The sequence below is a fragment of the Cydia fagiglandana genome, chromosome 3 (genome assembly GCF_963556715.1).
Source record: "Cydia fagiglandana chromosome 3, ilCydFagi1.1, whole genome shotgun sequence".
In the NCBI taxonomy this organism is placed as follows: Eukaryota; Metazoa; Arthropoda; class Insecta; order Lepidoptera; family Tortricidae; genus Cydia; species Cydia fagiglandana.
In genome coordinates, this window is record NC_085934.1 from 9,431,482 (window position 1) to 9,444,706 (window position 13,225).

Sequence of the window (13,225 nt, forward strand, 5' to 3'; positions counted from 1 at the left end):
CAATGTTCGGAAAAAGTGTTTTCAAATTTCTGCCAGCTTTCAACATATACCCCACACCATCAGTCAATAACAACAACACCTTGTCATGCTTATTGTGACCAGGGCCCCACAAATCATCCAGGGCATTTTTTACAGTATTAGTTATACTGATATTGTTCGTTTCATTTAAACATTTGCTTGACAGCACGTGTGGAGTTCCAACATCATCTTCAAGCATAGCACCTACTATAACGTTAGCGATTTGACGACCTATAGCATCTGTGGTTTCATCAACACTTACATATATATACGCGTCTTTTAATTCGTCTCTAATTATATCCATCTCTTTGTCGTATAATTCATTCACGCAAGTCTGCCTCAGCAAACATTCTGAAGGGACCTGAACAGTTTTTTCAAATTTTCCAGATAGACAATCTTCAATGAAATTTTTAAATACAGGGTTCTCTATTTGAGACCACGGTATGTTACAGCTTACTAGAAATTTTGTCAGTTCCAACCTAAAATCTTTTTTGAGAGAAGTGTGTCTTTCAGAGTTAAAATGACGTTTCACGGAAGATTTAGTTTTACAAAAACTAATATTGCACTTCGAGCAAAATAGATTTGTATCGCGAGCCTCTAGCTCAGGATAATCCTGTATAAACAACCCCACAAATTCATCACATGTTATTTTCCTTCGAGGCATTTTAAAGGCAACTTCTATTTGATTATGTTGTTACAAATAAAGATCAGTCAAGATTGACAAATGTCTAAATTGACTGATAAGGTTGCGTACCTAATAGGTAATCTTTTTAAGTACCAATCAAGTCAAGTATGGAGGTAAGATAGCATTGATATTCAATAAAATAATTATACATTTTAAGGTCGTAGGTATAAACGTTTCTCTATACGAATGTCATTTCTGTTTTTGACTGTTTTTTATAATCTTTCAGTATTGTCAAATCGTATTTGCTCCCGCGATAACGATGTATGGTGATTAGGTAGGCCATATTGAACAACTTTTTCCATGGGACCAACTCCGAAATCACAAAAAATTTTGTTGGCCATTTCATACATTTTGGTCGAGTGGATGTCGACGTTTTCTATGGGAAGGCCACATTTTTTTTGGATTTCGGGGTTGGTCCCATAGAAAAAGTTGTTCAGTATGACCTACCTAATCACCTCGCACAATATGGCTAACGGTCCAAAAATGACCCTGTATATCGAGTTTGTACGCGAAGGTATAAAATGATCAAATGATTCAATGAGTAATTGATATCCGAACAAAGGAAAATACGTAATACAACCAGCGTTTGTATCAGAAATAACATTTTAGGTACCTAGTCACTTTTCAGACCTTAACTCATTTCGTCAATGACCTTTTTTATTTTAGCTACAGGTAATCTGAGTAGGATCCTAAATCGAATAATATCGTAGTACTTACTAACTTGAAACCTGGACTTAATCTGGGCCTGAAGTGCATTAACAACAATACAGTCCCTCGCGGACTTATAGCATTGTTAGCTCCCTATTTGTTAAGACGAAACAGGAGGTGAGTTTTAAATATTTTAGGTAAATATACCCGTCTCGCTAACGGAAGCGGCTACTAAAACTAGTGCAATAAGGACAAGGCGAAAAATCCCGCGTAAAAATCTCAAAAACCGAGGTTTCGCACTCGACTGTTTCCTCCTCCAAAAGTTAACCTATCCTAACCAAACTTGGAAATCTAAATAACTATGAAATTATCTGTGTCGGACTGTTTTGCTTTTTTGGCTAATTGATATCAGTTTTGAATACTACGCCTCTCATTGCGGCATAGTCAATTAAGCCAATTTGGCCATTTTTGAAGGGCTCTAGCGCTTTAAAAAACAAAAATATCAAAAAAAGCAAAACGGTCCGACACAGATATTGTCAATATTAATCTGTGTTGAAAAAATCATTGCTCTAGCCTCAAAACCCACGGAGGAAACAGTACGTTTGTATGGAGAAATGACCACTCCTGTTGGCTCTTAAATGCGCAGATAGACTTTAGACAGTCTGTTGCCACAATGCAATTCCTAGCTTAGGTTGCGGAAAATGGGACCTATTCCGGACGATTACTTACGTTTAATACAAAAATCTTATAAGCTGCGCAATGGATCCAAAGATATTTGATCTGTATAATAATCCAATGTTATTATGGAATAGGTAATATTAACATTAATAAATTGCTCTGATAATTAGATTAAGATAATAAGTATCTATGTATACCTTCTCTTCTTCTTCTTCTTTAGCGTGTGCTCGCCCACCGTTGGGCATACGCCTCTCCAATCTCTCTCCATTTTGAGCGGTTGTTGGTCACTCTTATCCAGACTGGTCCCGCAGTCTCTTTTATGTCATCGGACCATCGGGCGGGTGGTCTGCCTACACTTCTTCTGCCTAGCCGGGGTCTCCACTCCACTCCAAAACACACTTGCTCCACCGTTCGTCGCGAAGTCGGCACATATGCCCTGCCCAGGCCCATTTTAGCCTGGCGACCCTGTGACCTATGTATACCTAATAACTAATAACTATTCATAAGTGCTTGTTCCTAGGCCTACATGAATAAAGTAGGTATATTTTGAATTTGAATTCAAACATGCTTGGTCCTATTTCGAGCTGCTGTATTGGGGGTGAAAAAATAAAACAAACTACACAACGGAAATCGATCTAAGAAGAAACACGCGGCGCGATTCGGGAAATGAATTAGATATTCACTAGATAATGAAATAGTGAAGTTATGTGACGTTCCACGACAAAACGTGCCATTGCCCCAACTGAATATTGGAGCGGCGTTAATAATAGCGTAAACGCCAGCCGCCATAAGGCACCTTTTGCCGTGGAGCGTCACATATCTTCACTATTTCATATCTAGTGACTCTAATTCATTTCCCGAATCGCGCCGACGGTGTCAGCTATCGGGGTCCGACACCTTACGTTTTATATCCGATAGTAGGTACATAATATTTTCAATGACACCGGTCATATGATTTTTGTCCTTCAACAAAGATAAGATAAAGATAAAGATAAAGATAATTTATTTGTCAAACATGAGTAAAGTAAAATAGAGATGTTACTGTACAAAGTTGTCCTTCATGCTTTGCCTCGCGGCGTACAAAATATAGTATACCTATCTATAATATATGTACAATAATTAATATCACAGTCTAACCTGTGGACATTCCTTAAAATTAAAATACAAATATAACAATAATTACTACTACTACATTGACTTAAAAACTAATATCATTAATAAAATCATTAACATTATAATAACATTTTTCCAATAATAATTTCGTTAAATGGCGCTTACAACAAAGTTATCAATATTGGATAACTGTTTCATATATTGCATATCTGTTTGTCTGTCTGTTTTCACATATAGAAAATATTAGCCTAATGTCGGTTCTATGATAGGTAGCAGACTATCGTTAAAAATAATGTGAAAGAGTTCTTACAAGGATTAAAATTAAAACATTTTCATTTTATTCTTTGAACTTTGATTAGACCCTGATTGCCTACTTGAGGCAGGAGTTAATTGCGTTTCGTAAGCCCTAAGGAACGCACTAGGCATCCATTTGTTTATCGCAATGGATATTGAGGGTGTGATGGGATTCTTTACTTCTTAATTAATTTCCATTACAATCTGTAGATAGCGGCTCGATTCGGGAAATGAATTAGAGACTCACTAGATATGAAATAGTAAAGATTATCTTTACTATATCGTATCTAGTTAATCTATAATTCATTTCCCGAATCGCACCATTGGTGTATTTTAAAATAACCATTTTTTTGGATAAGACCTGCCATCACTTAGAGCGGTTTCGCACTACGTCCGATCCGAATCCGATCCGAACCCGTGAAAATAAGGTCCGCAGTAGCCGTAGAACTATTTCTATGATAAGTTACGCACTAGATCCGATCTCCGTCATCCGATTTCTTTCCGTCATTCAACGTGTGTGGTGCGTAACTTACCATAGAAATAGTTCTACGGCTATTATTATGGACCATACTTTCCCGGGTTCGGATCGGATTCGGATCGGACGTAGTGCGAAATCGCTCTTACAGTTTAACGTAGACGTGAAATAAACCTTTTCCTTTATTAGAAGTGGAATAAAAAAAATTCTGACACATTTTACAAACTCACCGAGGTTCTGTAGGTTTCGACCCGACAGGTGGTAGGTGGACAACAAGTAGACTGTTCAGTTGTTTATGAACTCACGGTAGATGGGAAATGCCCGCATGCCCTGTGTTAAGATCGGTTTCCCTAGGACAGCGGTGCCGTCATATAGCGGCCGTCTCCATACTAAATAATACGGCTAATTATGGATGTCGTAGTATTTGTATGGAGACGGCCGCAATATGACGGCACCGCTATCCTAGGAAACTAGAGCATTATGGTAACATTCCATTTCTAACCGCAGCTGCACTACCGGTACTGAACGCGTCGCTGTCATTGTCAATTTCCATAGTAAAATTGAGAGTAGTGCAGCTGTCGTTGGAAATGGAATGTTACCATTAGGCATATCACTACAAGTAGATAGTTCAGTTGTTTATGAACTCACCGAGGGCACGGAAGGCTCCGACTCGTGGTAGGTGGAATAGGTCCGGATGGTCCCCGCCATGCCGCCGTCGCTTGCCTACATGCCGCGCGCCATGCATATCACCATACGAGTACACTGTTTAGTTCTATAAACTTCATATTTAACACTCCGAGTTCCATTTTTTTTCAATTAATCTATATTCGAAAATATCAACAAAGTATTAAGAGGTTTTTTAAGAACCACAGCTCCACAGTAAAATATAGTTTAGTTACAGTCAAGGTATTAACTATCGACACGATCAAAGTGCCATAAATATTTACACACTAGCTTAAAGTATAGTCAATAAGGTCGTGTATACAAATTTTTGGCACTTTGTCCGTGTTATCTTACTGTATCTATTGAAAAATGATGCACATAATTTTATTGATTAGGTTTACTTTTTAAATTAAATACCTTCTTTTGGAATCTATCGACTACTTACCTATGAGGTCTATATTATAACCTAAGCAAGCCTATCTTTATCAAAATAGTTTTTGTTCGCGGTCCATTAACGTCTTTTATTGTAAAAATCTACCTTTAAATATATAGGTATATATTTTAAGAAATACAATGTTAAATTTTACAATCGAAGTACAATAACAGACGGACTACTTATTCTTATATTAATTAATTTAATCTTGAAATTGTATTATATTAAAGTGTCCTTCTAAAGGGTTACGAAATAATTTGAATAAAAGTTTCCTTGACAATATTGCGGCTAATTGGGTGGCATCGTGGGTAGGGGTAAGAGCCGTATAGCCGAGCTCTAAAAGGTTGTATTTGTGTGTTATAATGCTGCTGACATTGCTCCCTTCTACACTGGATGTGGTTTAGGCATCTCAGCCAACAAACCCACTCGAACTTATCACGCTCGCTGCCTGAAATCACCTGTAGGTACGTATTTATGGACCTTAATTGAGATTATATGTCAGAATAAATTGACGCAGAAAGTGTAGGAATTTTCCACTATTTTTGCAATTTAGGTATTTTTAAGTACATCATATAGGTTCGTGCTAACTGCGGGCGGATCAATAGATATCAAGTTCAGCGATAAGTAGGTGCTTAAAATAGTTGTAACTCGAGTATCAGTGGTGTTATTCTGCAAATAATATAAAGTGTTATACTTCTAGCGTCCCCATCCTAATACTAGAACTAATTACGTACAATGGAACTGAAATTATTATTAAATCGAACAGAGTTGCTTTTCTTTGATTTTGATCGATTTTGAGACAACAACATACCTATCTTAATTCTAATATTACCACTGATTCAAATTCCAATTTTTCTAGTAGGGCCACTGGTTTTAACAATAATGAAAATATTATTTTCACCACACCAGCTCGGAAAGAATTACTTTGCACTTCAAAAACGAATAGCAAAGTTGCATTTTATCCACATGTGAGGCAAAGTAATCAAATGCAAATTTTGAGTAGTTTTCTTATGTTTGCTGGTAGAATTGACTTTTAAATGATGATTTTGGATGATAAATATTTAATAACATTCATTTGGATTTGATTTGGTTTGATTTTGTTTGATATTTTACATTTAATATTTGCTTCGGGTTGGTGTGGTGAAAAATTTTGTGTTTCACTCGGGGGCAAATTTTGTTTAACCCTCGTGGTTTGAAACCCTCGCAACGCTCAAGATTCCATTTCGAACCACTCGCTACGCTCGTGGTTCAATTTTGGAATCTTTCGCTTGCTCGGGTATCAATATTAGCACGAGTGGTTAAACAACAACTTTGCCCCCTTGTAAAACAAATAACTATTTTACTTTATGTAGGTACCAACTGACCTTTCATTTTGATCTTGACCTTCAATTTTATAAATCGGTTTTAAGTTAAGTATACGCTCGCATAAGCACCAATCTGTAAGTCTGAAGTACCCTTTTACATTTACATCTTGCGAAAAAAATACAATCACTGAGTCAAGTAAGTAGATTAATATATGCTTTTGGTGAGAGAAGGCCATGAACCTTCGGGGCCTTAACAACATGGAGTGAATGTATTTATATTATTTATTCTCCACTACGATAACGCCCGTAAAATGACTAGGTACTTACTGATTATTTATATTTAGTTCTGTTGTAGTTAAGTTCCTTTTAAGTGAAATGTATAATTTCTTTGAGAAAAAATAAAGTTCTATAAGCCTAAAATCTATTGGAAAATCGGTTTGAATTTGGAATTTATTTCGACAGAATACGACAAACAGATGAATGGGCTGTCCAATGTGTGTAAAGGGTATTTTACGTGTGGTAGGGCACAAGGTGTAATAAGAGTGTGCCTTCTGTGTAGCTTACTAATTTAGATCTGTAGGTGGCGTGAGAACGTGTGGCTAGCTGCTATTAGAGGCGCGCGGAAATGGGGACAATTAAATTAATTCTGTGAATTCAAAGGCGCGTAACCTCTGCAAATTGTAACTAAACTGATCATATTATTGTAATTAGAAGTTGCTGGGCTAGCACGGTAAATAGTGTACTTTATCCTTTAGTGTATAGAAATTAAAAATATAAGAGTTATAAAAACTGCAGTCCTCGTCCTACTATCTTATAAGTAAATACATTTAGCAGTATATATGGACGTCGAAAATGAAGTAATATTATGACTGATATATTGTAGGCTGTAAAAATTCCACTAATATCTTTATAGTATACTAATATCTTAGAGGAGCAATGCCTCTTGTTGGTTAAATTTATTTTTTTAATTGTATGGAATGTTTTTACAAAATAGGCATGTTTACAAATTTTGTGAAAAGTGGCAATGCTATTAATGATCTGTCAAAGTTTATTTTGACACACATAGTTACTTAGTTACATACATTATGGCAAGTAGGTATGAAAAAAAATGGGTTTCATCCTCCAATAAGTTGTACTTTTATCATACAGTTGAAATTAGCTCCTAAAATCTTTCAAACTTAACTAGAAAAATACCTATACAGTTGGGGTGGGTTTGTATAGAACATACATCATAAGCAATTTTTACTATGGGACCAACCCCGAAATCGCGATAAAAAAATTGACGCTCCCATACACACACACACGCACAAGAACGCGCATGACCCGTTGAACCAGCTGTAACTATGAGTTAGCAGTATTCTGTGTGCTGGCAAAGTTCTACCGGCATGGCGTGGCATAAAGTTGAGCTGCTGCGTCATTGTTCTACTATTGTTCCTACCTTACTTTCAAGAAAATTTAACTTAAACTTTATTTTACAACGATGTATGCAGAATTGCAAACTTAGAGCTTGTTCTTTTTTGTTCTGAAAATCATATATGTATCATTTTCTTTAACCTTTTTGTCAAAATAAAAAATGATAAAAAAAACCGGCCAAGAGCATGTCGGGCCATGCTCAGTATAGGTTTCCGTACTTACCCTTACGTCACAATAGGCTAAACTGGAGCTATTAGGAGCTATTAGTTAAGTAATATTGTTATCAAAGGGATGAAAATTATGCTTGGTGGCTTTCACCCGAGTTTAAAAATCTACTATCAAATACGAGGAAACCAAAAGACAAGGAAATCTTGCATAATGAGTAATTAAAATTAAAGTAATAGATGTATGGCCATGATTTTTTCCTTAGAACTTACTTTCAATTGCAGACTTTGCATGTCTGGTCACAAAAATTCATAGCGAAAAATATAAAATTGCAATATTTATGAACAAACAACTTTTGGAAGGATGAAACTGCAGTAATTTTAAAATGATTTGTTAAGTATGAAAATTTGCGGGATTGCCTCTTACTTATGAATTATTAACATTTTTTATTCTAAAACTGCATTAAATAGGCACCGGCATTCCTCATTCAGCCAATGAAACTGTTTTCGAGAAATCAAATATTAAGAACAACAAATTAAATAAACAATGTTTATCTTACATTTTGCTTTATTTACATGAATAATGTGACATAAATTTAAAGCCCCATTTTATGTCGTAATTAAGTTTATCTGTACGTCTTTTTACTATGAAGGGGAGATTTGCGATAATTCAAAAACGGCTAAACTGATCATGTTAATAACTCAGTTTTCATTAAATGTCTTTCTTAAGTTCTATTTCTACGATTTTTGTTCACAATTTTTGGACCCATTATTCCATTCTATGACGTATTGTCAAGTAAGCATGGTATTGGCAAGGCCACCATGGCAACCATGCCCCGGACACTTAGCCTGGCAACGCCATTCCCCATAGCACCCTCCAAGAGAACCTACTTAACAAAAAATCCCAAAGTTGCGGGGTAGATGAAAAAGATTACTTAGGCTTTTACGAACAACCCGGACACGCGTACAAGAGTTATATTATTATAACGTCGGCATGTGAGTAAGATTTATAGTTTTGCGGAAAAAGTTTCTGATATTCTATCGGAGCGATTCGAACTTTAAGATACGTCAATTAATAGATTTAGAAACGATATGGATTAGATATGTCAGTGTCAAATGTGACGTTTCTTCAAACAAAAGTGTGACACTGACACATCTAATCCATATCGTTTCTAGATCTAATAATTGACGTATCTTAAAGTTCGAATCGGGCAGTTCGTCCCTTTTAGATACTCGAGCTTAGGTTGCTATGCTTTGCTGATCGATGGATCCTTGACCGATTAAAAATCCGTATCTTCATTTACTTTTTTTTTCTTTTGACGAATTTTTTCCTCCTTTATAAGAAAGCCGTTTCTCCTGGAATTTTCTTTTGAAATACACCGTATATTTATTGCTCCCAGGAATTACTCTTAGATGACAACATCCCAAAGGGTTTCCAGCGGAGGGGCGGCTTCATTATAATTATTCAGGAAAAGAGGATGGTAGAACCGGTACGCAAAAATCGTTACGCAATAAATTAATGATTCAGTAAGTTGAAGGCGTCGAAAAATTGGAATTAAACTGGGAAGTTGCTTTATTCTGAAATGAAAATAAGATGAGGAGAAAATGAATTTGTAGAGCTGTTTATTGGCTTAGGGCAGTTACAGACTACCGTTTTTCTCTGCGTAGGTACACGCAGTCGTTTCGGCGTGACGCGCTTACAGGCGCGCTATATTTCACTACATTTGATCTATACGCACCTACATGCGCTTCCAAATACGAGCTTATAGGCGCGTATAAAACGCTAGTATGAAACCGCTCTAAGTCTGTCTACAAAATTATAACTTTAAATACATTTGACCGCGTAGGAGTCCTCGTATCAGAAACCGCTTTAACTAACTTGCAAAGTTCTTGCAGCTGTGATCAGTTGATCAGTCGTCAGCAACCCCATACTAGAATGAATTTTACATATGTAAGGATGACTCACGTTAGACCGAGCCGTGGCCGGGCCGGAGCTTCCGGAGCTTCGTTTTCTATGGAAAGCATCACGTGATCACCGATCAGCCGTCATAGAAAATGACATGTCGGACGCCTCGTCCCAGGCACGGTCCTGTCTAGCGTGGGTCAACTTTTATGTGAACGCGTCTGATTTTTAAACCAAAAATATGGGTTCATCCTCCAATAAGTTGTACTTTATTACAAGCTTTTATTTACTTTCACCTGACCGTTGTCTGTCTGTAATCAAATCTTGCAAGTTAAATTTGATCCATTTGATCCACTTTCCGATTGAGCTGAAATTTTGCATACATACGTAAGTCGGGTGACAATGCAATATTATGATGTCATTGAGCTGATCTGATTATGGAGACCGGAGGTGGCCATAGGAACTCTGTGATAAAACAACGAAACCTTATTGTGTTTGGGGTTTTTAGAATTTTCTCGATGAGTATTAGTTGCCAGTGGGAAGAAAAGTACAGTCAGCGATAAAAGCTTGTACCAAAAATGAAATTTTTGCCAAAAACTTTTATCAACGATTATAAACGATATTTAGCGCAGTTCTGCCTACACTTTAAAAATGTTTGTTAAAAAATATGGAAAAATTTTGTAACATTGGTGTTGTTTTATAAAGAAGCATTTTTAATATTTTATGTCGTTATTCATAAACCTATGTCTCTGTCCATTAAGTTTGTATAGTTATGAAAAAGAGGCATAGTTATTAACTCGACATTAAATATAAGCACAGCTACTTAGTAAAATAAATTCATTTATTGAACAGTCTTAATTTGCTTTGAATACCGGCTGATTAAAATTCGCATAACAAAGCTAAAATTGTATTAATTAGCCGTAATTATGGAGATTATTTGCTCGTGGTACCCCGTAGCTGAAATAAAAATATTTGGCAACAGAAACCCTTAGTAAGCAGGTCGAATAAAAACGCCGATGCTGGTGGCTCTGTCAGTAATCCTGTAATTCCATGTGATCGAACAAACAGCCTAATTAATGACTCCGTTCAGATTTAAACTTGGTTACAAAACGGGCTGAATTTGAAATTTATGTGGTGTGATTGCTTAAAATGTTCTTTAATAGCGATTAATCACCAGTGCCAGCGCGAAGTACTTTAATTGAAGCATTATGTAATTTAATACCTAAGCTAATAAGTATAATTTGACCTATTCATTCTAAGGGCTAATAGAATCGCTAAAGAGAATTAAAACTTTTTGAAATTTCTTATGACAACTTTGAATTTGTTATATCATTGGCAATAATGGTGAAAAAACGGTTTTCAACGGTCGGTTCCAAATCGCTTAAGAGGGCGTCGAGGAGGGTAAATTTTCAGATTCTGTCAAATTACCCCATTTCACACACAAACGCAGCTCACACACACTACCTCAATTTACTGGGACAGGTCAGTGACCCCTAATGTTTTTTTAAAGGTGCTGTTTCGAGTTTAGTGTTAACTACGGACCTTCTTTGAGGAATTTAAACTGTCAAAGCTTTCCTTTGTGAGAAGACAGAGAAAAATCACTTTTTATATATAGCTTTCCTTGTTTGTTCATGTCATGTCATAGGTATGTGACGTATTAGGTAATTAATTATTTTCGTTGTTGACTTTTATTTGTATTAAAATAGGTACAAACGGCGATGCTCTTAACTGTCCATCGGTGGACCTTATGCCTTTTGTAATAAGGTTTACGAACTATCAGTTAACAGTGTGGTCATGGGCGATGGTATGCGGTTTGTAAACATAGTCCGAATTTACCTACTCGAAAAAAGTGGACTATATCTAAAATGATCCCCTCATTAGTTATAGGGCTTGTAATATTTTTTACAACTAAAGACGCTTATTATATTTCACTTATAACTTAATTGATAATAAGGCTTTAAAAACCTCTAATAAAATTCAGGTACTACATATTAGATATGAGCGCCGATAGGCATTTAGCCGGCGGCGGCGCGCCGGTCAAAATCGGTCGGCGGCGGCGGCGAATCGGCGGCGTGGCCTTGAAACACCTTTGATTAATGAAAAAATAATTCCAACCGAAATTTTACCGAAAAAACATGTTTTTGCTGTAGGAAACTTATAAAATAAGTGCATTTTTTAATTTCAAGGATAATTTATTGAATAAACGTACGAAAATAGTTTTATATAGTATAAACACTCGCATAAACGGTATCGCGCTTCATCAAAGCCAGTGTTAATCTTGGTGAGGCCGTGGCCGGAAGATCTTTGCGAGGCCCTTATCTTTTGTGCTAACTAAACAGTAGCAGATTGACTGTATCCTCAGGAAAACGTCTTGTCGATATTCTAAAGAGCCGAAGTGAGGAAAATCAAGCTTTTTCGTTAACCAAATCAACCCAACAAAACCGATTTATATCTAAAGGTGAGGCTCGAGGCCGAGCTCCACTTAACACCGAAGACCTGATTCCGACGCATTCCCATGCGAGCATGCGAGGCCAGAGGCTGAGCTGCTGGTATTAAGCATACAGCTTAGAATCGAACGCCAATTGTGAGCTTCGCTGACGGCCGAATGCCTGGAGCGCCGATTGTGGTGCGCTTCTGTGCAAGGCCGAAGATCAAGCTGCAAGAGAGCAGAGCTTAGAACTAGTGGTCCAGTGTAAGCAAGTCCGAATGCCGATAAAGACCGAGGCCATAATGTTAAAAACTACGAAAGCGCCTGTATCTCCATACAGGCGCTTTCGTGCGAGGCCAAAGCCCGTGCTGCAGTGGAGCTAAGATCGGACAAAAACCAATGACCAAACATTTTAAAAGCGAGGCCGAAAGTTGAGCTCCAAACAGAGCCGAAAACTTGGCGATTCAGATAGCGGCATACTTCCATGCGAGCGATGCGAGGCCAAAGATTGAGCTTCGAGAGAGGAAAGTTTGAAATTTGAACAACGGCCAAGTTTAAATGAGAGCCGTTTCCGACGCCCTTCCTTTGGACGCGAAAACGCTTAATATCTGATATTAACCGCTTTTTATACATTTTAAAAACATTCAGCCATGCTTGCAATGGTTAATTTCGCGGCGAATGACGGATTACCTAACCAGCTGGCAAAATTTGTAATTTCGTTGTCCTAAGACTAGTAGCGCGGTTACCAGACAGAAAAGTTTGAATTTACCTTCGATATTTTTGAATTATATGGACCTCCACCCACAAGATGGACGGACGACCTTGTTAAGGCCGCCGGAAGACGCTGGATGCGGGTCGCTTCCAACCAGTACGAATGGAGGTCCAAGCGGGAGGCCTTTGTTCAGCAGTGGATGTCTTATGGCTGAGATGATGATGATATGGACCTAAACTACCTTTTAAATGTCTATAAGCTATTCAGAGTGGTGCCGTTAAAGATCTAAACTAG

General features: G+C 37.2%; 2 protein-coding genes across 3 annotated transcripts in view; both read right to left on the reverse strand.

Annotated features, from left to right (window-relative positions):
* Positions 1 to 13,225, reverse strand: part of LOC134680099 (sialic acid synthase) — a 300,274-nt gene that overhangs the window by 96,901 nt on the left and 190,148 nt on the right. The window lies entirely within an intron of this gene.
* The window catches only part of LOC134680105 (uncharacterized), a 134,324-nt gene that overhangs the window by 35,152 nt on the left and 85,947 nt on the right, over positions 1 to 13,225 (reverse strand). The window contains exon 1 of one of the 2 annotated variants that reach the window (XM_063539152.1): positions 4,560 to 4,902. The exons of the other annotated variant lie outside the window; for it this stretch is intronic. Coding sequence (XP_063395222.1) covers positions 4,560 to 4,619 — 60 coding nt within the window. The 5' untranslated portion in view covers positions 4,620 to 4,902. Of the gene's footprint in view, positions 1 to 4,559; positions 4,903 to 13,225 lie in introns of those variants that run through there. 2 annotated transcript variants of the gene reach the window in all.